General features: G+C 35.1%; 3 protein-coding genes across 3 annotated transcripts in view; all 3 read right to left on the reverse strand.

The window, feature by feature from the left end:
* CBG13413 overlaps positions 1-5689 on the reverse strand; it is a gene marked incomplete at both ends in the record, with an annotated part of 8685 nt that extends 2996 nt beyond the window's left edge. The window contains 2 exons of the mRNA XM_002629997.2: positions 4607-4831; positions 5525-5689. Of these exons, the coding sequence (XP_002630043.2) occupies positions 4607-4831; positions 5525-5689 (390 nt within the window). The remainder of the gene's footprint in view (positions 1-4606; positions 4832-5524) is intronic.
* A 200-nt stretch (positions 5690-5889) lies between these two features.
* Positions 5890-8880, reverse strand: CBG13412 (the record flags this gene model as incomplete). The annotated part of the gene is made up of 9 exons (XM_002629996.2): positions 5890-6093; positions 6207-6323; positions 6771-6878; positions 6928-7117; positions 7161-7486; positions 7821-7947; positions 8448-8538; positions 8593-8685; positions 8733-8880. The coding sequence occupies 9 exons, from the start codon at positions 8878-8880 to the stop codon at positions 5890-5892; spliced, it is 1404 nt and encodes a 467-aa protein (XP_002630042.2).
* Positions 8881-9957: 1077 nt separating this feature from the next.
* Cbr-sre-39 lies at positions 9958-17205 on the reverse strand (the record flags this gene model as incomplete). Its single annotated transcript, XM_045241849.1, has 14 exons — positions 9958-10079; positions 10179-10746; positions 10830-11015; positions 11307-11441; positions 11486-11745; positions 11793-11952; positions 12000-12105; positions 12149-12306; positions 12748-12799; positions 12849-12955; positions 14903-15109; positions 15352-15508; positions 16307-16484; positions 16917-17205. The coding sequence occupies 14 exons, from the start codon at positions 17203-17205 to the stop codon at positions 9958-9960; spliced, it is 2685 nt and encodes an 894-aa protein (XP_045095151.1).
* Between the last annotated feature and the right edge of the window lie 6763 nt (positions 17206-23968).

The following is a 23968-nucleotide window of genomic DNA, read 5'->3' on the forward strand; positions in this document are numbered from 1 at the left end:
CTCGAACCCGCATGTCTTCGATTAGCACACACCCAGCTTAACCAGTACACAAAACGCGCACCTCAACTGCCTGCGCATTGTTTTCTTATAACACCGCCACGCGCGCGCTCCTAGAAAAAATTATTTTTTCGACGAATTTCGGGAAATTTCAGGACAAAACTGCTTCGCATTTTCCTGCGCTAACTCGCTGGAATATGTCACAGATATCATCTTATGTGAAATTTTTTGTAGAATCTGAATATATGAATAACGAAGGTGATACAAATCTCTATTCATGCTAAATTTGAGAAAAACCAAAAAATTCATTAAGTATGCCATCTTCCGACCGGAAATAAACTCTTTTCTAATCATCAATTTTTGTTCAAAAGTTTTCGTCGAGAAATAATTTTTTCTAGGAGCGCGCGCGTGGCGGTGTTATAAGAAAACAATGCGCAGGCAGTTGAGGTGCGCGTTTTGTGTACTGGTTAAGCTGGGTGTGTGCTAATCGGAGACATGCGGGTTCGAGTCCCATTTTGGAATAATTTTTTTGAAATGTTTTTTTTTTAAATTCTGAGGTGTTATGAATGACATCAGAACCTTTAGGATGCATTGATAGAGATTTCTTCTCTAGAACTTCATTTTTCAGCTTTTTTCTCAGTAATTTCGCAGTTTTTCAATTTTTTTTTCCGATTTCGAATCATTTCCCGGCAAAAATTCGTAAAATTAGGTTTGTTATCACACAAAACCCCTTTTTCCACACTTTCCGACAAGTTTTTATACTATTCCAGCCCTCTGAAACCTAAATTTCAGTAGAAAATCTCTTGAGAAAACCGTTCATTTCTTCCGCGCGGCAGCCTTGCGCTGTCGTCGCCCCGCCCACTTTTCCGCGTGGGCGCAATGCTGGGGGCAAAAATGGAGGAAAATGAGGAGCACAAAATGAGCTGTAACTCGGGAATGAGTGAATATTTTTGAACGAAAATTTGGAAATATGCTAATTAGGAAAATGAGATTATTATAAAATAAAAAGTTTTTGGAAAAAAACTGTTTGAAAAAAATCTTGTGGCCCCTACTTATAAGCTATTAAAACAGAAACCAGAATTTACTATAAAAAATTACAGTGAAAAAACTGGAAATTTTGCTGATATTTGAGAATTTCAGTACTTTATGACTAGGCACCACAACAAAATTTTCAAAATAGATTTTTCCCAGTTTTTATTGTTGGATTGTCTTCTCCTACTTTACAGAAGTCCATTCCCAAAATTTCAGCGAAAAATCTTCATTCAATCCCGAGTTACACACCATTTTGTATCAGACCTCAATGTACTGACTTTCTCCTCATTTTTTTGCGGTGCGCAGAAAAGTGGGCGGTGTTTAGAAGCTTGCAATACTGCGGCGCGGAAAATTCGTGAAGGAAATTAAAGAAAAAGCTATTAGACGCGAGAGAGACCCGAACCTCCGCCTGCGTCAGATCGGCGCGCGCACCCACTATCCAGTCGGCCACGGCTGCACTCGCGGTGGTAGCTTTAGAGGGAAAATATGAATGTGCGACTCTTCGCTGCCTGCTGCCTTCTTCCGGTGTTGCTTTCTTCCTATGTTTTAAAGAAATTGATCTGTGAATGATAAGGAAACAGACGTATAACACATTAAGGGCGTCGATAGAATTTTTTAATTATAATTGCTCTTAGTGGCAATTTTGCGTAGAATCTTATGGTGAAAAGAAAATCGGTGGCGCTCACCTGTGTCACCTTCAAAACTTCCAAAAACTGAAAATTTTGAAAGTTTGGAATTTTCGGATGAGTATCAAAACTACTTAGATGTATCCAATCTTTCTGAAAATTGGCAGAAGTATACACAAGACTTAGTTTTACCATAATATGCAAAAAAAAATTGGGGTCATCGCTGAAATTTTTTATTTATTTTAGCTGGAACTTTGGCTGAAAATTGTGGAACAAGGGCGTCGTTAGAATTTTGATTTTATTTCAAAATCCAATCCCCCAGTTCATAAACTATCAGAATCCATTAAAAAATCTAATGGCGCGAACTTCCATCCAACACTTTTAGTCCACTTTGTCAGTCCCACTTCTATTTTTCGAAGTTTTCGAATCAAAATAATAAAGTTATCGAAGAACTGATAATTTCATTGGATTCAGCGTAGTCGATTACATAGGGACAAGTTCTCACCAAAAAAAATAATGGGTTTCTAACGCCCGGTACAAGCCTTCAAAGATGGATTTCTGAAAAGGGGAGAAAAATTTGGTCGCCCCGCCCCCTTTCATTGCGGTGCCTATTTATGACTGATTTTTTTATAATATTCTGTTTCTTTTTTTATTTTAGGCTTAGGCTGAAACGCGTGTTTTTCGGCAAGGCATTTCAGCCTAATGATATTTCAGAGAAAAAGCTGAAAATTTTGCAGATATTCGCAAATCTCATTTTTTCTTCAATCAATTTTTTCCCAGATCATTAACTTTGAAGCTCTATGCTTAGCCTGAAACGCCTGGTATTCGTAATTCAAAATCCCAGAATTTTTGGAACTGATTTCAGAACTAGAAAATTTCTAAATTTCAGAATTTCAGATTTTTTAGAATTTTAGAATCATTTTTCCGGGATTTCAGAATTCCTGAATTTTGAACTTTGAGATCCTGGAATCACAGAATTTCATAAATTCGGAATTTTGGAATTTAGAATTGCAGAACGAACATTTAGAATTTTCCATAGCACTGAATTTCAGAATTTTTATCTTCCGAACTGTCAAATCTCTGAATTTTTGAATAAAAATTATTTTGAAAATAATTCATTGAAAAATAGAAGCCCATGGGCTTCTATTAAAGGAAATAGATATGTCTCTTACCGATTTAAGTATATTTTTCTGACAACGTTGGAAAAAAATTATCCTAATTCAAAAACCCATTTTTGGAGTTACAAAATTTCGATTTTTTAAATGAGAAGATCAAAAATTGGCAATTTTAGAATCACTTATTTACAACTAACGATACCCTTATGAAAATTTTGAAAAAGAAAAATAATTATAAGCATTTTCACGTGACGATAATGAGAAGTTATTTATATATCAAAAACAACTAGAAATTTCGTCGATCGAATAGCATACTGGTTTACACGCTGGTGTATGAAGCGATCGACCCGAGTTCGATCCTCGCTCGAGGCATCGGGTTTTTGGAAGGGAGTAAAAAATCCGAAAAATCGAAAGAAAAACCCTCATGCCCCATTGGGAAAAAACCCTCATGCCCCATATTGTGGATTTACGGGCGCGTGTTCCACATCTTAATGAACCATTCTAGAAGATTCTAAAAAATAGTTTTTTGCAAAGACGTCGTCGAATCAAAATAATGGTATTCCAAGTCATCTCAAAAATCTTCAATATTAACTTTATTCTTCATTTATGAATAACGATCTAATAAAAATTTTGAATTCTTGTTTATCGAACTAGAGTAATCTACCGTATTTCCTCTAATAGAAGCCCACCTCTAATAGAAGCCCACCTTCCGATTTGCTTAAAATCATAAAAGCGGAGCCTCAAACAGAAGTTCATGCAGTTCAGTTAGTGCAGTTCGTATAGTGCAGTTCGTCTATTAGGTTATTGCAACCATTGTCTTTCTTTTTAAAAAGTATTCCGATGATTTCAGTTTTTGGAAATTTCTTGAGAAAGGGGTTGAAAAATAGAAGCCCATGGGCTTCAATTAGAGGAAATACGGTAACTTGTTATTTTCAACTCATTAGGAAATTGGTTGAAAAAAAAGGTCTAGAAAAGGGACTTCAAGAAAATACTGAAACTTCAAAAAAAAGGTTGCTTTCGAAACTATAAGTTTGCAAACTGTGAAATTTGTGAAAATTCGTAAAATCCGGATAAAAAAGATATTTAAGAAATCGCTTTAATTTTCAGAAATGACGTTTAGGTTTTTAAGAATCCATCTAAAATTCAAAATCAATTTTCAGATAATCTCGATTTGATGTCTTTCAACTTCAGTCGAATTCAATAGAACATTCTGGAGGTAACAATGAACAATTCTAGAAGATCTTAAAAATTGGTTTTTTTCAGAGACGTCATCGAAATTCAATCAAGAATATGGTATTCCAAGTCATCTCAAAAATCTTCATATTAACTTCATTTTTTGCTTACGAATAACAATGTAATGAAATTTTTGAAATTCTTTCTATTTGGACTACAGTAATCGAAAAAACGAAAATTCAATGAAAATCTTTATTCCCAATTAATAGGCATAATTTGAATTTTCTGGCTTTTCCGCACTTTTTCTCGCTTTCTTCTGATTTTTCTTTTTCCTTCTTCCTTCCTCCTCCTCAAAATCATTATGTGATTCCAAATCAGTTTTCGGATTTTCCTCAGTCTCCTCCGTCTTTTTCACTATAATTATCTGATCACTTTCCTCAGTCTTCGTCTTTTCTTTATCGATAATTTCCTTCTTCTCCTTCTTTTTCTTTTCAGATTCCATTTCAGGTTGCTTTGACTGGAAATATCTTGGCTCCGGTGAGAGATATAAAAAAATGGTCACTGATAAAATGTTACTGATATTATGATAAAAATTTTATCAGTTGACATCTTTTCTATATCTCTCACAGAAACCAATATACAGTAATCCAAAAAAAATCTCACCACTATTTCCTTTCTCGGTGATTTTGCCTTTTCCATGCTTTTCTTTGGGCTTATTGTCTTTTCTTTCGATTTCTTATCCGGAGATTTTCGAGTAGTCACATTTTGCTTTTCTTCTGGAATTTTTGAAATCTTCTTGGACTTTTGAGGCTCAGGAAGAGTAACAGAGGGTACTGGAGGTAGTGGTGCAGGTTGGAGAAGAGCAGAGGACGCCAGTTGGACACTTGTCTGGAAAATTTTCGAAATTGAATCTAGAAAAAAACTTTGAAAAAAAATCAGACTATTCTAGATGAAGAAGCTCCAAATGTTTTGTGTGAGAGACGTCTCTTCTAAACTTCAAACAACAGATATACCGTATTTCCTCCAATAGAAGCCCATGGGCTTCTATTTTTCAACCTTTCTCTCAAAGTGGGCTTCAATTAGAGGGTGGGCTTCTATTTTTCAATGATTAATTTTCAAAAAAATTTTTGTTCAAAAAATCAGAAATTTGACAGTTCGGAATTTAAGAATTTTGAAATTCCGTGTTTTTTTTTTAAATTCGAAGTTTCCATTCTGCAATTCTAAACTCTAAAATTCCGAATTTATGAAATTCTGAGATTCGAGAATCTCAAAATTCAAAATTCAGGAATTCTATAGATCAGAAATTGAGAATTTTCGAGTTCTAAAATCACATTTCCAAAAATTCTGGAATTTTTTATTACCGTATTTTCTCCAATAGAAGCTCATGGGCTTCTATTAGAGAGTGGGCTTCTATTTTTCGAAGCACCTCGCGGGGTGGGCTTCTATTAGATGCGTGCTTCAAATAGAGGTGGGCTTCTATTAGAGGAAATACGGTATCTTGAGTTCTAGATGAGCTAGAAACTTGATTTTTTTTTGAATTTCTCCAAATTTTATTTTCTATCTAACGAAACTAAAAATTACTCTGGAAGTTGTATCCGAACACGACGTGGGTACAGCTGCTGCCACCGGTGCCTCTTCCTTCTCTTGTTTCCCAAAGCATCCCGTCAGAATCCATGGAAAAATGAGAAGAAAAATTGAGTTGATGGTCCATGAGAATGCTTCAAAAATGTGTTTCGCTGGGACCATTTCGAATCGAAGATTACAAAGTGAAAGAAATTGTTTTTTTCAGAAAATGATCATAAAATTGTTTTTTTTTCAAAATTCAAAAGTATTACAAAATCATAAAAAGGGAATGGCACGGCAAAAAACAATTGATTTTTCATGAAAAATGAGATATGCTAGTTGAGGTCACTGGGGGAGAAAACATCACTTTTTAAGGACCCGAATCACTGATAAATCTGATAATCATCTTCTTCCAAATGCTCCTGATCCGCTGAAATCATTAATCTAGCCAAATCGGTTTTATGGACGATGAAAGTGAGCAATAAAGAGGTTAACATGAAGAATCCGCAGAGAATGAACAAATTTTCGAATCCAATGTCGTTAAGTAAATGGGTGGAGATCAATCCGGCGATTAGGCCAGCAACGCTCTGCAAGACTATATTTTTTAGGCCAACTGAAGGTTTCTAGACCACCAGCACCCAGCTTTCCAATATTGGTCTTCTAGGTCATTTGAAGGTTTCTAGACCACCACAAAACTCACCACTGCACACTGCAAGAATCCATACATCACACTGAAATTGGCTTTACTGAAACATTTATGGGTGATGTAAGGGAAAATTGAGAAGGTTCCACCAATGCACGAAAAGATTAAGCAAACCTGGAATTTTTTATATTTTCGAATTTTGCGGGAAATATTATATCAGACCTATTGCAAGAAAAATCAAGTTTCTAGCTCATCCCTGAGCCGAGGTACAGAGGGTGGTAAGCAAGAGAAGCAGACAGACAGAGTGTCTGTTTGTCTGCGTCTCTCACAACACCGCAATTTCAAAAGGATGTACTACTTATCTCGGCTCCTAAACGGTCGAAGAATGTGGAACTTTTTTTTTGTTAAATTGCAAATTTCGAAATCTTCCTTTTTCCAGATTTTTAGCTTTAGCAACCGAGATACGGAAATTTATAGAGAGACGCAGACAACGAGACTCTCTAACTGTCTGCTTCTCTTTTAAACTTCAAAGACCCATATCTCAGCTCCTAGAAGGCCTAGAAACTTGGGTCTTGGACTAAACATAATACTTTTCAATGAATTTCATTTTTGCGAACATACCGTCGCCAAAAACAACACATCGTTATCAACCATCTTTACTAACGGCAAGCAAAACGCTAGAACAGCTCCCAAACTGCACACAATTGACATTGAGAATTGATAAGAGGTCTGGAATAATTTCCAAGTTATTTAATTACTTTAATTACAGCTTAATTACCGTATCTGCAATTGCTCCCCAAAACACTCTGCTTCCCGCGTTGAAAACAGAGGAAATGGATCCGATGAGACTCAAAAAGAAGTCAGAATCAATGAATTGCTGACCATAAGCTTTGTACAATCCGCTAGTCAACTGAACCCACGTGGCGTTACATGTAAGAGACAGGAATAGGACAAGGAAGGTGGTAGTTCTGAAAAAAAGACCTGAGATTGGTGACTTAGAAAACTCCAAACCTTAATTGCGGCCAAACTCTCGCTTGCTCGACTCGAATTTCACTATTCGTTCCAATCAAGTTCTCCGTCTCCACTTCAATGTTATCATCTGGCTGTCCGATAAAGATAAGGCCGATTGATTGGAAAATTGTGAAAAAAATGGCCATGACTATGAAAACATAGGGCACACGTTCTAGAAGATCCTCTTGAGTGAAGAATCCTTGATCGTTGACTCGATAGTCCAATGGATTGATGAATGTGGTTTGAAGGGGCGATAGGATAAATGCTCCACAACCATATCCACCGATGATCACACCTCCAGCAAGGCCGACATTGTCAGGGAGCCACTGGAAACATTTTTGGGAAAATTTCAAAGAAAATAAGAATCACTGGGAGATTCAAAGATGAGATGAGATGTATCCTATTAAAGTTTGAGAGACTCAGACAACGAGACACTCTCGCTGGCTGCGTCTCTCCCATTCAGAATTTGATTTAAAACTTTCAATGTGAGAGACACAGAGAAACAGAGCGTCTAGTTGTCAGCGTCTCTCACATTCAAACTTCAGTGAGCTCTACCTCAGCTGCAAAATGAGCTAGAAAACTCGTGCTTGGAGCAAAATGTTTAGAATTAAACAAGAAAATTGAAAATTTTAATTTCAAGTGAGAAATTTGAAAACTCACCCTCTGAGCTGTCGGCAGAATTGAACTATAGGCGATACTACTTCCAACGCTAGCGATTCCTCCCATGGTAATCAATGTGGCTGCGTATGAATGTTGGATTGAGTAGAAAGTGGACCCGACTCCAAATCTGAAAGTAAACATGAAGTTTGAGTCAAAAGAAATCTGATTTCTAGCTTGGAAAGTGAGAGACGCAGACAACTAGACACTCTCGCTGTCTGCGTCTTTTTATAAACTTTTGGCGGATCTACCTAGACTTCCAGAAGGTCCGGAAAGTTTTCTTTTCTTTTGATTCATTACGAATTTCCAAATTTTCATTCATTTTCTGATATAAATTTTATAGTTTATCTAGAAACCAAGAAATAGGTTTTTTGAGAGACGCAGACAACAAGACACTCTTACTGTCTACGTCTCTTCTAAACTTCAAACAACAGATATACCGTATTTCCTCCAATAGAAGCCCATGGGCTTCTATTTTTCAACCTTTCTCTCAAAGTGGGCTTCTCTTCTCAAACTTCAAATTGCCGTAACTCAGCTTCTAGAAGGCCTAGAAACTCGGTTTTTGAAATCATAATTGTGTTTTTCTTGTATTCATATTTGATGATTTCAAAAATTTTCAAAAATGCTTACGTATAAACAATTGCTCCGAAAAATGCTCCAACTCTTCCGCCGAACTTCCGCTCCACAAGTCCACCGATAACCATACCCATTGGAAGGCCGCCTGGAATTTTTTTGAATAGAATTTTCTGGAAAGTTTGAGATTTTAAAAACTCACTGAGCAATGTCTGGAGCCATATCAAACTGCCCATTCTCATGTCTGGATACATTTTCCATCGGAAATAGGAGACCAAGTAGGGAAGGAGGTTGCCTTAGGTTAAAAAAGTTGAAATTTTCAAAACTTAAAAAAAAACTCACCACAGGTATAAACGATTCCAAAAGTGACCATACACATGACTCCGCCCACCAGGACCGCCCATGGTCTAGCACCACGTGGCAACCGTTTCAGGACAAAATCATTCGTTTCCATTGGCAATCTGCCAAGAAATGATGAGCAACATGCCATTTTCAGGAATTTTAGAATTTATATAAAAAATTAGAAAAGATAATTTAGAACTTTTGAATAATATATACAAACATTTGTACCCGAGGAGTATTGGAAAAACGAGAACAAATCGTATAGAGAATAGAGACGAGAGAGTGAGAGACTGAGACAGTTGAAGGGTGTGTGAGAGAGTGTAGGTAGTTGTGGAGACGCAGAGAGAAAATGGTCTGACTATGAGGGCAGTTAGTAAGGAGGTGAGGACACCTGGTGAACGGAGGACAGATGGTTTGATCTTTGCAATATTGCCTTGTAGAGAATTTGGAGGATCTGAGGTTCCAGAATGTCTGTAAATTTCAGAAAAGCAAAACGTCAGTAAATTCAGAAATTCAGTAAATTCAGAAATTCAGTAAATTCAGAAATTCAGAAATTCAGAAATTCAGAAAAGCAAAACGTCAGTAAATTCAGAAATTCAGAAATTCAGAAATTCAGAAATTCAGAAATTCAGAAATTCAGAAATTCAGAAATTCAGAAATTCAGAAATTCAGAAATTCAGAAATTCAGGAATTCAGAAATTCAGAAATTCAGAAATTCAGAAATTCTGAAATTCAGAAATTCTGAAATTCAGATATTCCAAAAATAAGATTTTCAGAAAATCGGAAATTTTAGAATTTCAGAGTTTCCAGAGATTTTAGAAAGTTCAAATTTTGTAATTTTTTTGAATTTCTCCATTGGCCTCAGAAATCCAAAAACCCCGAAAAAGCCAATTTCAAAAGAAGTTACATCAGCAAAAATCGAATCAATTTTTCGGGAACAATGGGGAGGAAAAACCATGTAACTTAAAAATTTTTATCATCCTTTTTTCCACTTTTTGCTGTAATTTGTAATCAGTGAGTTATCAACAAGTCGAGAAAATTTTTATCAGTTTCAAAATTATTACGTCTTTTTCGAAACATTTTGCTGTGCACACAATTTTCTCATTGTCTGAGTTTCCAACCGCTAATTGGAAAAACCGAATATTTTGAAAATTAATTTTTAAAACAATTTTGCAAAAACCTTTTATTTGAAACGCCGATTTTGAAAAAAAATTTAATGCAATTATCATGGAGGGTTGTTAATATCTTGAGTGTCGTCGTCTTCTCTAGAATGACTTTGTTGATTTCGAGCTGGAGGATTTTGAGCTCGCGGAGCAGCAGCAGATGGTGCAGGTGGAGCTGTAGGAGCTGAAAATTTTCAGAGTTCAGAATCTCAGAATCTCAGAATCTCAGAATCTCAGAATCTCAAAATCTCAGAATCTCAGAATCCTTGATTTCAAAACTGACCAGGATTCTGAAGTCTCTCTGGTGACGCTGTAGCTGTAGACATTTCACTAGTTGTGGATACTGTAGAAAGTCTTCTGGATTCCGAAGATCCCATATTTGAAACTGTAGATGTTTGTGGGGTCGCCACGAATCCTCTATTCAACACACTCGTTCCATTGGGGGCCGTCGCTGGAGTGACCGTTCCTCCGATTCTCGAAGCCGTCGAAGTGTTATTATTCCCAATCGGACTCAAATTTGGCAAAGTCGCATTAAACACAGCTCCTGTCTGTGTTCCAACTGGTGGTGATGGCGGATGTGTTCTCATTGAATCCGACTGTGGACGACGTCCCAGGACATCCTCAATTGGCAATGGTGCCGGTGGAGCCGATTGGGGGCGACGACGACGTGGAGCTGAGATTCTTCTAGGTTGTTGGGAGCCGTGACGCATTCTTCGGGAACGACGGCGAGTTGTTGGTGGTGGGGTTGCTTGAGGTGCAGGGGCTAGACGACGAACAGGAAGGGGTGGTGCCTGTGGGATGTCATCTTGGAAGACTTGGAAGTCGTTTGGGGATCCTGGCATCATGCGACGCTGGAAATATTCTATATAATTCTTAAATTCTAGGTGATTGAGCTCAAACTTGGAGCCTCAAAGTAGCTTTTTTCATGGCTCACCTCTCTCAACGCTCCGAATCTCTCTTGAATCATGGGAGCCGGAATTCTGAGCCCTTCAAAAACTGCATCTTCATTTTCCGCTACGTTCATTCGTTTTCTAAGTGCCAAAACTTCCTTTCTGCACACATTATTATCCTTCCATTCAATCAAACTGAATTGCCACTGGAGACTTCCAAGGATTGTGTCCTAGAATTTAAATTTAACTTTTTTGGTACTATAACTGTTCTATATCATTCAAAAGCCCTTGAAATTTCCTTCAAAACTATGTAACTTTTACTCACTTTGGTCAACTTTAAAGCCAGTTATGCGCCTTCAAAGCTGGCTAGAGAGACGCAGACAACGAGAGCACTCTCGTTTCTCTACGACTCTCTCCAACTTCAAATCGCTGTATCTAGGCTCAAAATCAAGCGATTTTTGTGATTTTCAGCGTGGAAAAATGCTGAAAATCTAGAGAATTGTTAGAAAAAAAAATCTTACGTGATTTCGCAGAAAGTTTGGATTATATTCTTGCGGGATGTACGGTGGGCCACGGACCAGATGGGATAAAAGCCTAACATTGGTTAGATTGGCTTGAGGACACGATGCCAATGAGGTGTTGGGTCCAAAAATAATCTGAAATTCTGGCATTCAAAAGATTTGATTTTCAGATTTATTACCATAAAATTCTTGAGACTTTTCAAGTGCTTATATCTTTTCAACGGTAAATAGTTTCCAAAAACCACCAGATATTTCAAATTTTTTGGCAAAAATCGGCAACTCTGACTGTAAAACGTGTCATCGTCGAATTGGTCCATATAGATTCCAATTTTAGTAACTTTCAAATTTTTCAGAGTCAAGTCGGCTGGCGTTTTCGATTTTACAGAAAACGAGAAAAGCGATGGTGGAATGCTGAGCTCATCGAGCGATGGATAGGTTTCTGGAATATTTATTTTTCCGAGATCAAGTGAAAAAAATTTGATCTACCCAAAACCGGAACATATTTAGCGCCAACTCTCGTATCCACCAAACATCCTATCATATCCAAACATTTCAGATTTTTGAGATTCGCCATGAAATTCACTAAATTTTCAGTCAAGTAGATTCCAGTCAAACAGATCCTAGTGAGTGTTTGTGGGAAGGCAGCCTGGAAATTCAAAAAAAAAATTACAAGTCCACTCTAATGAACTCTACCGTAAGAACTCTTGGCTCCACCACTTCCACCACTTTCATTTCTTTGGTGCTGTCAGAAACCAAGTGTAGCGTTCGAAGTTTTTCAAATTTTGGAAAGTTGATGAGGCTGGAAGTTTTGAAATTTAGTGTTAACAATGGAGCGCACTCACCTCAAGTTCTCCGTACTTATATAAAGTTTGGTTAACTTCAAATTCAGCTTGTTAAGCATCACTGCGTCAAAATCCGTAAGTTTGACTTGAATTATCAGCTTTTTGAGGGCCGGACACAACATTACAGCAGTTTCACGGGCGTCGGTTTTGAAATGAGTCTGAAAATTTTGATTATTTAATTCGTCGGAAAAATTGAAATGTTTCAGTCCAAAAACCGAGTTTCTTGGCCTCCTAGAAGCGGAGATATGGGCCTTTGAAATTAATGAAAGACGCAGACAGTCAGAGAGACTTGTTGTCTGCGTCTCTAGCCTTCAAAACTTCAAATGGATGTATCTCGGCTTTCAGGCGTGCTAGAAAGTTGGTATTTGGACAGAATTGTGTTATTTTAAAAGAGGATTTTTTTAAATCAAAAATTTGCTCATATAACCGTAACAGCTATCACAAAGTTGTAAACTACGAAAGTATTATTTGTCAAATTTTCTAGATTTTCGCAACTTTCAACATTTTGTAACTTTTCTAGTTTTCCAGATATACCCGATTCCCGTCGACTCCCTCCTTTTGAAACGTCGAATTCTCATAGGTGTGAACCAGATTAGCACCTGCCATTGTGACACATCCTCATCAAAAACTAACGTTTTGATGTCGTGCCACCTGGAAATGTTTTTTTTAAGAATCAGAAGACGTCAGGTCTTCTGAATACTTAGTCGCCACGTGGAAAAATTTTGGATCTAATGCTGCCAAATTTAGACGAGCCGTTGGTGAGAGCTGTTCTGTTATGGCTTTGATTCCGTCTTGGGTTATGGTGCTCTGCAAATATTGGATTCTTGAATTTTAGAAATTCTTAATTTCTGATATTCTGAATTTCCAAGTAATCCAGAAAACGATGATGTCGCTACAGTAATCCTCGATCTTCAAAACTACATTAACCCTCAATTTTCAAAACTACAGTAATCCTCGATTTTCAAAACTACAGTAATCCGCGATTTTCAAAATTACAGTAATCTTCGACTTTCAAAACTACAGTAATCCTCGATTTTCAAAACTACAGTAATCCTCGATTTTCAAAACTATAGTAATCCTCGATTTTCGAAACTACAGTAATCCTCGATTTTCGAAACTACAGTAATCCTCGATTTTCGAAACTACAGTAATCCTCGATTTTCGAAACTAAAGTAATCCTCGATTTTCGAAACTAAAGTAATCCTCGATTTTCGAAACTACAGTAAGCCACGATTTTCGAAACTACAGTAATCCTCAATTTTCAAAATTACAGTAATCCTCGACTTTCAAAACTACAGTAATCCTTGATTTTCAAAACTACAGTAATCCTCGATTTTCGAAACTACAGTAAGCCTCGATTTTCAAAACTACAGTAATCCTCAATTTTCAAAATTACAGTAATCCTCGACTTTCAAAACTACAGTAATCCTCGATTTTCGAAACTACAGTAATCCTCGATTTTCGAAACTACAGTAATCCTCGATTTTCGAAACTAAAGTAATCCTCGATTTTCGAAACTACAGTAAGCCTCGATTTTCGAAACTACAGTAATCCTCAATTTTCAAAATTACAGTAATCCTCGACTTTCAAAACTACAGTAATCCTCGATTTTCAAAACTACAGTAATTCTCGATTTTCGAAACTACAGTAAGCCTCGATTTTCAAAACTACAGTAATTAATTCCAAATCCTAGTAAAGTAGTCCTCGTCAGTCGATAAGACCCAACTACAGAAATCTTTTAAGTGAAATTTTCAGAAAATGTCTCACCATGATCTCTATTCAAGAAGAACACACTGGTTTGGTAGAAAATTCAAGAAATGACAGTTTTTGAGACAATATTTGAAAAAAAAATTTATTTACAAAAAAAACCAAAAATTTACAAAATTTACAACAGAAAAACCACGTTTTCAGAAAGTTTGGAAAAATCAAAGAACCCAAAAATCGCAAAGATCATCTCCACGCGGCACTCAATTGGTTGAAATAGATTTCCGATTCTTTGGCCGCCTCGTTCTTTCCTACAGTATCCGAAACTTTTGAATTCGATTTTCGCGTTCGAAGTTTTTGAAAAATTGGAACGGATTTGAAGAATCGTTCACGCCACGTGGGTACGGAATGCATACCAACGGGAACGATGAATAGAGGATTTCTGGAAATATTTGAATTTTGAAAATGAACTTTTGCTTTGAATTTTTCAATTTTTGTGTTTCAGAACATATAAATATTTAAATTTTGAAATTCCGAGTTTCAGAGTTTTGAATGTTCAAGTTATCGAATTCAGAAGTTTCCATATTCCATAACTTCCCAAAAAAATCCAAAAATGAACATTTCAATATATAATATCTAAATCTGAGAATCTTAGAATCTCAAATTTTCTAACTTCAGAATCTCAGAATCTCAGATTTTCAGAATTTCAGAATTTCAGAATCTCAGAACCTCAGAATATTAATGTTAGAATCTTAGAATCTCAGAATCTCAGAATCACAAGACTTCAGTATCTCAGAATCTCAGAATCTCAGAATCTCAGAATCTCAGAATCTCAGAATCTCAGAATCTCAGAACGTCAGAATCTCAAAATCTCAGAATCTCAGAATCTCAGGTTTTCAGAATTTCAGATTTTCAGAATTTCAGAATATCAGAATCTCGGAATCCTGAAATTACGAAGTCTCAAATTCCAGATTTCCAGAAACTCTCAAGCACCCACAAATTGAAAGCAGCTTCTGCAAAAATGACAAATGTGGAAATTTGATCATCCACTAAATGCAAAGCTGTCACAATTAACAAAGCCATTCCACATAAAATGGCAAACGAAGCAAAAAGGACAACTTTTTTCGCTAATTCCAGAGATCGCGCATTCTCTTTGGCTTGAAATCTGATTGCCAATGAATAATAGTTTTGTTGTTTGTCATGATCAGCCAATCGTTTCTGTATTCCAATATTTATATGGAGAATTATAAAATAGATCTGAAAGTATATTTCTTGGATTTTTGGCACTGTGGAGTTTTGAAATTTCTGAAGTTTAAAAATTTCTAAAATTTGGAATTTTTCGAAGTCAGAAAGTTGAAAATTTCAAAGCTTCATGTTTTAAAAAATCCATTTTCTCCAGATTCTTGAAGCTTCCGAATTTAACCGACGTTTTTGAACTGTCAACTTTTATACATAGTTTCCAACCACTGATTCCAAAAAAATAACCAAACTAGACTCACCAAAACTGCTCCAATAATAAAAAAGCCCGAAATAGCGACACCTGTCGTAAAGTTCATAATCTCGCAAGTGGCGAGACAGGATAATGAAAAACATGTCAGGTGGGTTAAAAATAAAAGTGTTATGCAAATGTAGGCACGCGGCTTCTTTTCGTAGTCTCTGGAAAGGCATTAATGTATTGGAAAATTCTGGAAAAACTCTGAAACTTTGAAGTTACGAAATTCCAGTAATTCGGAATTAAAACTTTCAGGGATTCAGAAGAGCATTAAAGATTTTTTAAAAGAAATCCCGAAATTCGAAATTCCAAAACTAAAACTTTAGGAACTTAGAACAGCTTCAACATAATCTCAGAATCTCAGAATCTCAGAATCTCAGAATCTCAGAATCTCAGAATCTCAGAATCTCAGAATCTCAGAATCTCAGAATCTCAGAATCTCAGAATTTCAGAATCTCAGAATCTCAGAATCTCAGAATCTCAGAATCTCAGAATCTCAGAATCTCAGAATTTCAGAATCTCAGAATCTCAGAATCTCAGAATTTCAGAATCTCAGAATCTCAGAATCTCAGAATCTCAGAATCTCAGAATCTCAGAATCTCAGAATCTCAGAATTTCAGAATCTCAGAATCTCAGAATCTCAGAATCTCAGAATCTCAGAATCTCAGAATCTCAGAATCTCAGAATTTCAGAATCTCAGAATCTCAGAATCTCAGAATCTCAGAATCTCAGAATCTCAGAATTTCAGAATTTCAGAATCTCAGAATCTCAGAATCTCAGAATTTCAGAATCTCAGAATCTCAGAATCTCAGAATCTCAGAATCTCAGAATCTCAGAATCTCAGAATTTCAGAATCTCAGAATCTCAGAATCTCAGAATCTCAGAATCTCGGAACCTCAGAATTTCAGAATCTCAGAATTATTTTTCTTCCAGAGTTTCAGAACGAATTTTTCCAAACTCACTTGATAAAAAATGTTGCACATGCTCTTTCGCAAGTCAGAATAAAAACACTAAAAGTCAATGTGAACGCATAATGTAGAAATAAAATTCCACTGATAAATAACGGAGTCAATTCTTCTGATTTCTCCACTTGCGGCATTTCTTTTGGATCATTCGCTATCCATAATTGAAAGACTTTGGCTGAAAATTCGAACAATTTTGCAGTTTTAATTTTTCAAGACTTTCAGGGGTCAGAAGAGTTTTATGAGTAAGGCTTCCATTTCGGTCTGTCGAAAATTGCCAACCGCCGATCGACCAGCGACCCAGCCGACCGATTCCGTACCGTTGCGCATCAAAACGCCTATATTTGCGTACGAAGCACTTAATTTTACGACAAACGAGGTATTTAGTGAGCTGTTTGTCGTAAAATACAATGCTGCATATGCAAACACGTTGACGCGCAAATGCACGAAAACGGTCGGCTCGGTCGGTGGTCGGTCGGTCGGCTAAATTTCCCGATCAAACGGAAGCCTTTTTTATGAGTTTCGGAAAAAAATTTTTGTAGATTTCTGAAAATAAATTATTCTTAAAATCCCAAAATATTTTTTCTTAAAAGAAATCCAAAAACCGTACCTTCTCCAACTGTGAGAAATCCCATTTGATATGGAAATAAAATAATTTTAGCAATTAAAATTTCAAACCATTGTCCCAAAATCACCAAAATAATTGTTGTCATATTACTATGAAAAACTCGAACCGATTTGACAATTATACAAACTTGAATAGTTAATAAAACGCATAAAATTGTTAGCATTATATGAATAAAAATAAAAATCAATGCGAAATAATCGAAAAAGTAGGCGGAGTTCAATGTGAAAATTGGGAAGAAAAACTTCGATGAGTTACCGACGAATATATTCATAACATTAGTAGGAATAGGTTGAATTTGGAGGAGTTCTGTAAATAATTTTTTCAAAACTGCAATAAATCGGAGATTCGGAAATTAAGGAATAAAAGATTCAGATAAATTTAAAAAGTCAAGGATTATTTTTTTCAAAGGTTTTTTCCAAAATAAAAACAGACGAAAAAAGGCTGAAATTTAAAAAAAAACACGAAAACGTCACTCTGGAACCTCTGAAAATGTGCTGAAAAAGCTGAAAATTGAGAGGAAATAACAGAAAATGTTATTGACTAAAATTCAGAGTAAGTTTTTAGAAAGTTATAATTTTTTAGAACATTTAAAAACTTGTATCTTCAAAACTTTTTAAGCTCATAAAAAGAACCAGACACAAAAATTACCGTAAACACTCTAATAGAACGCCCCCGAATCATCTAATTTGAGCCCATGTATCTCATTTTCTGTGAGAGATATCAAAAAGTGGCAAACTAATGAAATGTTGCTGATATCATGATAAACATTTTATTAGTTGACAACTTTTTGATATCTTTGAAAAGAAGTGAGATATTCAGGCTCAAAGTGGACGGCCCGGATGGCGTTCTATTAGAGTGTACGTCGAAAAAAAATTTTTTCAAGGAAAACAACATAAAATGTTATTGACTAAAATTCGAAATAAGTTTTTAGAAAGTTATAATCCTTTAGAAATTCAAAAAACTTGGAACTTCAAAAAATTTTTTAATCCAAAAAAAAACAGAAACCAAAATTATCAGAATTTCAGAGCGGGATTTCCCGATTTTTCACCTTTTTTTAAAATCCAATTTCTAGTTGTATGAAAGCATACTAAATGAGAATGGACGTTGAATTTTGAGATCTGGAAAATTCGAAATTCAGTAAAAGTTTTCCACCTGTTTTGCTTCTAAAATTTTGTAGTAAGAAATTTGGGATATTGAAAACTTTGAAAGTGTAGAGAAAGTAATTTTTCAGAAATCCCGAAAAGAAACTCTATTTAAAAGTAATTTTTAATTTTGTAAAATTCAAAGCCCTGGAAATTCAAACTTCTAGAAAAATTATTCATTCGGAGTTTTCAGATTTTTGAAATTTTTCAATTTGCTAAAAAATTCTAAAAACTCAAAGTTCCTGAAATTTCAGATTTTCAAATATAAACCATGATCTCCAAAATTTCAGTGTTTTGGAATTCGAAATATAATTTTGGAAATTTTGGGAAATTCGAATTTCCAAAACTCTCGAAAATGCCTAATATGCCAAATTTAAAAATCTCAGAATTCCAGAACTTTCTATTTCAACTAACTACAAAAAAACGAAAGCCACAGAGTCACATGATTTTTTTTGATAGATTTGATTTGAATGAAACTGGGTACGTAGTTTAATTTAGTTGTCCCCCGATTGGCCTCCAAAAAATTCTATATATCCTTAATTCAGTTTATTTTGGAGAGGTACACAGAATATTTTGATATTCTGGAGGAGGAAAAACATGTAGTCGGCTAAAAAAAGGTAGGCGTCATCGAATTTAGATGGGGAAAAGATTAATTTGAAAATTGATTGAATGAAAATTGCATGTTTGGAGAAAGCGGAAGTAGATTTTTGGAAACAGATATTCATAGTATTTCAAAATCTCAGAATCCCAGAACATCAGAATCTCAGAATCTCAGAGTCTCAGAATCTCAGAATATTAGAATCTCAGAATCTCAGAATCTCAGATTCTAGGAATCTCAGAATCTCAGAATCGCAGTATCTCAGAATCTTAGAATCTCAGAATCGCAGTATCTCAAAATCTCAGAATCTTAGAATCTCAGAATCGCAGTATCTCAAAATCTCAGAATCTTAGAATCTATGTTTGAATTTTTAATTTTTGGCTTGGTTTTTTTTCTATTGAACGTTCAATTAAAATAATTTTTAGGTTTCTCAAGAACAAATGAATTTAAAATTATTTTAGAATTATTCTGAAAAATGTGTATTCAAAAACTCCAAAAACAATACATCGTTCGACCAATGCGTCCAAAGTTGTTCTGCTTTTTGTTCATTGATCACATCTGTTTTTCTGAATTCTCTAGTCAATTCCATTAATAAAAAATTCTGATGTTAAGTCAAAATTTGGTCATTGAGGTCCAGAAAAACCTTATTTTTAGCAGTCTGATAAGTGGAAAAACATTTTTTCGTCGAGTCTGAAAAATTAGAAAACCGGAAAACTTGGAGAATCAAGAATTTAGGATTTTCAGAGTTAGTTTTTTTTTTGTTGGAATTTCCGATTTCTAAATTTTCCGAAAGATGGAATTTTAGAAAGTTTTTTTTTTAATGGAATGTCAGAAACTTCAGGTTTTCGAAAATTCAAACCAAAATTTTTTGAACCCAGAAAAATTTCAGAATTTAAAGATTTTTGAGTTAGTCAGCTTATCTTCTGTTTCAAATGGATAGACCAGACTTTTCTTTACGCTTGAAATGTTTGAAACATATTTAATGAGCTCTTTGGTTCCTTGTTTTTTATCGTAGCTTTGGTTTTTGGATATTCAGACTTTTCACATCTTTCAAATGTTGAAAATTCCCCAAAAAACTAGGAAAGTGAGGAATGCAGACATTCTCAAATTCCAGAAATCTTAAAGAGGCACTCCGACCAAAAATTTTTATTGCATTAAAATGTGTTAAAATTTATTTGTTTTTCAAATATTATTGCGAAAAAATTCAAAGAAAATCCGAAATCCCCGGAAAACGCCGTGGAAAAGGAAAAAAATTGAAAAAAAGGTGCCGCCGGGGGACGAGGATTTTCAGTGAGAAACCTAGGCCACGGCACCTGACAGCCTTTTTTTCAAGTCGCCGACAGTGGTTTTTTACGTTTTTTACCTGCCGGACATGAAATTGAAAAAAATCCGGAAAATTTGCCACGTAGGAAAGGCGCCCGCTGCTGTGGCCTAAATTTCTCACTGAAAATCCTCGTCCCCCGGCGGCACCTTTTTTTGAATTTTCTTCCTTTTCAACGCCGTTTTTCGGGAATTTCGGATTTTTTTTTTGAATTGTTTCGCAATAATATTCGAAAAATAGATAACTTTCAACACATTTTAATGCAATAAAAATTTTTGGTCGGAGTGCCTCTTTAAGATTTCTGGAATTTGAGAATGTCTGCATTCCTCACTTTCCCAGTTTTTTGGGGAATTTTTAACATTTGAAAGATGTGAAAAGTCTGAATATTCAAAAACCAAAGCTATGATAAAAAACAAGGAACCAAAGAGCTCATTAAATATGTTTCGAACATTTCAAGCGTAAAGAAAAGTCTGGTCTATCCATTTGAAACAGAAGATAAGCTGACTAACTCAAAAATCGCTGTCTTGTTGTTCTGACTTGAAAAGAAAATGTGAAATTCGTCATTATTTGATTCAAAAAAATTCGAACGAAACAACATAATAATAAGGAAGTTAAACATTCGAAATTTTCTGAAAAAAAATGTGAAATTTGATTATCACCTTGGAAAAGGTGGACTAGAAAAAAGTTTGGACAGAGACTTTATTATAAAACTGAGAAATTCGGAAACTCGAGTAAATTGAAAAAATATTCAAAAAGTCAGAAATTCAAAAATTCGATTTCAAAAATGTGCACATTCTGGAATTTCTGAATTTCGAAATTTCAAAAAAAAATAGAAATCCAGAAAATTCTAGAAATCTCCAAAGTTCAAGATCTTCCTTATATATATATAGAACGCTAGACGCGTCTGTTCCTGTCACTCTGTCCGGTTTTGGGTTTTTAATGTTAGTTTGACTGCCACCGAAACATAACTCGGGACCTGAAGCGCCGGAGGCGCGGCAACCAGATTGCTGGTAAAAGATATGAGATTTCAGACAACTGGTAACGAGATAATTAAGCTGAAAAGTGAAAAATTTCTTGGCAGGTTTTTGAACTGAAAACTTGAAAAAGCAGGTATCTTCCAGAAATTGAAAATAAAAGGAATGTTCGAAAAATTGTGTGAATGCAAAGTTTTCAATCTAGGTCTGTTTTACACCTTCCAAAATGTTCCAAGTGGTTGGAAACTTGACAGACAAGCTCCCATACTTGCGACCGGGTCTTCGCGGGATCTGCCGTAGTTTTTTTAGAATCAATATTTTCGGACCAACTAATATAGATATGATAGAACTCAATGAGTACTACAAAGTTATATTATTTGGAAAATTGGGTGTGTCTTGCCTATAAACGAAGCTACAGACAAAAAACAGAGGCCCGGGCGGCCCGGTTTCACGCGACAAGGCACGGCCACTTTATGAATTCTAACTTTGTTCATAGACAAGACACAGTTTTCAAAATAGTATTATTTTGTAGAACTCGGCGAGTTCTATCACATCTAATCTAGTTAATTTGAAAACATTGATCCAAAAAGAAACTCTGGCCCGCGAAGGGCCAAAGGCGTGGTCGCTAGTATGCGAGCTCCAGACCCTGAAAATAGTCAAAATCAACAGATAATTACGTTTTTAATGAAAAATAAAAATTAGTGTACTGATTAGCAAGACTTTCTAAGATTTACAATTTCCAATTTTTGAGTTTTCAATGGATTTTCTCAAAATCCTTGATATTTTTTGGAATTTACAATTTTCGGAATTTCTGAAATTTTGAATTATCTGGAATCGTTCCTTATCTCGTTGTTTAGATGTTACCCTTCTACTTCTGGATATCGGAATTTTCTGTCAATTTCGAGCTTTTTTTATAAATTTCTTTTTTCCACATTTCTGAATTTCAAAATGCCTATTTCCTGGACACCTTTTTTTTTGCTTCTGAATTCAAAAAAAAAACAAGAGCAGCTGAAAAGGTGAAAATGAGCAATCAAGTGAGAAATCGTGTAATTGAATATTCTGTTCTACTCACTTTTTCCTTTTCTTCATTTCCCTGTTCCCTGAAAAAAACTATGATTTTTTTGATATCCAATTCTTCCACATTATTTTTCCCGATTTTTTTATTCAACTATCAAAATTCCATAAATTTATTTTCTCTAATTTTGGTAGTTATCGAATTAATTAGCTATTTTTCTGCTGGGTTTTTGACAATTAAAGGATGTTTTCTAATTTCGAAATCTCGAGTTTTTCATCCGAATATGAACTTTTTGATTTGCGGATTTTTGATTCAGTGGTTTGAATCGTTAATTGGGAGAATTTTGATTTTGCCTTATCAAAAAGGATGGATTCAGTTGGCGGGGAATGGTAAGTGGACATCTGGAAATTCGGAAACTCTGAAAGAATTTCTTGAAAATTTGAATTTTCGCACTTTCCATTGAGATTCCGAGATTCTGAAATTCTGGGATTCTGAGATTCTGAGATTCTGAGATTCTGAGATTCTGAGATTCTGAGATTCTGAGATTCTGAGATTCTAAGATTCTAAGATTTTGAAATTCTGAGATTCTGAGATTCTGAGATTCTAAGATTCTAAGATTTTGAAATTCTGAGATTCTGAGTTTCTGAGATTCTCAGATTCTGTGATTCTAAGATTCTAAGATTTTGAAATTCTGAGATTCTGAGATTCTGAGATTCTGAGATTCTGAGATTCTAAGATTCTAAGATTTTGAAATTCTGAGATTCTGAGATTCTGAGATTCTGAGATTCTGAGATTCTGAGATTCTGAGATTCTGAGATTCTAAGATTCTAAGATTTTGAGATTCTGAGATTCTGGATTCTGAGATTCTAAGATTCTAAGATTTTGAAATTCTGAGATTCTGAGTTTCTGAGATTCTCAGATTCTGTGATTCTAAGATTCTAAGATTTTGAAATTCTGAGATTCTGAGATTCTGAGATTCTGAGATTCTGAGATTCTAAGATTTTGAAATTCTGAAATTCTGAGATTCTGAGTTTCTGAGATTCTCAGATTCTGTGATTCTAAGATTCTAAGATTTTGAAATTCTGAGATTCTGAGATTCTGAGATTCTGAGATTCTGAGATTCTGAGATTCTGAGATTCTGAGATTTTGAGATTCTGAGATTCTGAGATTCTGGGATTCTGAGATTCGGAGATTCTGAAATTCTGAAGTTCTGAAACTCTGAGATTCTGAGATTTTGAAACTCTGAAATTCAGAAGTTCTGAAATTCAAGAGCTCAGAAATTGAGAAATTAGAACTTTAAAAAATATAGAGAAATTGCAGTAATTCGGAAATTCGGAGATTTCAAAAAATCCATATTTCTGAAAATATGGTAGTTCAAAACATTTGGACATCGGGACTAACATAATTTTTTTCAGATCGCTCCAAAGTTTATTTCGAATTTTACACTTTTGATTTTTTCGAAATGATCCCAATTTTAAATATTTGGAATTGTCCATTAATTTTTATTGGATCAATTTTATTGACTCATTATTTGGTAATAAATATAACATGTTTACCTGCAATTACATTGGAACGGGTCTTTGCTACTTATCTTATCAAGTTGGTTTCCTTTCCTCAGAATCTCAGAATCTCAGAATCTCAGATTTTAAAAATTTCAGTATCTCAGAATCTCAGAATTTCAGAATCTCAGAGTCTCAGAATCTCAGAGTCTCAGAATCTCAGAATCTCAGAATCTCAGAATCTCAAAATCTCAGAATCTCAGAATCTCAGAATCATCAGAATCTCAGAATTTCAGAATCTCAGAATCTCAGAATCTCAGAATCTCAAAATCTCAGAATCTCAGAATCTCAGAATCATCAGAATCTCAGAATTTCAGAATCTCAGAATCTCAGAATCTCAGAATCATCAGAATCTCAGAATCATCAGAATCTCAGAATCTCAGAATCATCAGAATCTCAGAATCTCAGAATCTCAGAATCTCAGA

Source organism: Caenorhabditis briggsae (assembly GCF_000004555.2).
Source record: "Caenorhabditis briggsae complete genome, chrII, whole genome shotgun sequence".
Taxonomy (NCBI): domain Eukaryota; kingdom Metazoa; phylum Nematoda; class Chromadorea; order Rhabditida; family Rhabditidae; genus Caenorhabditis; species Caenorhabditis briggsae.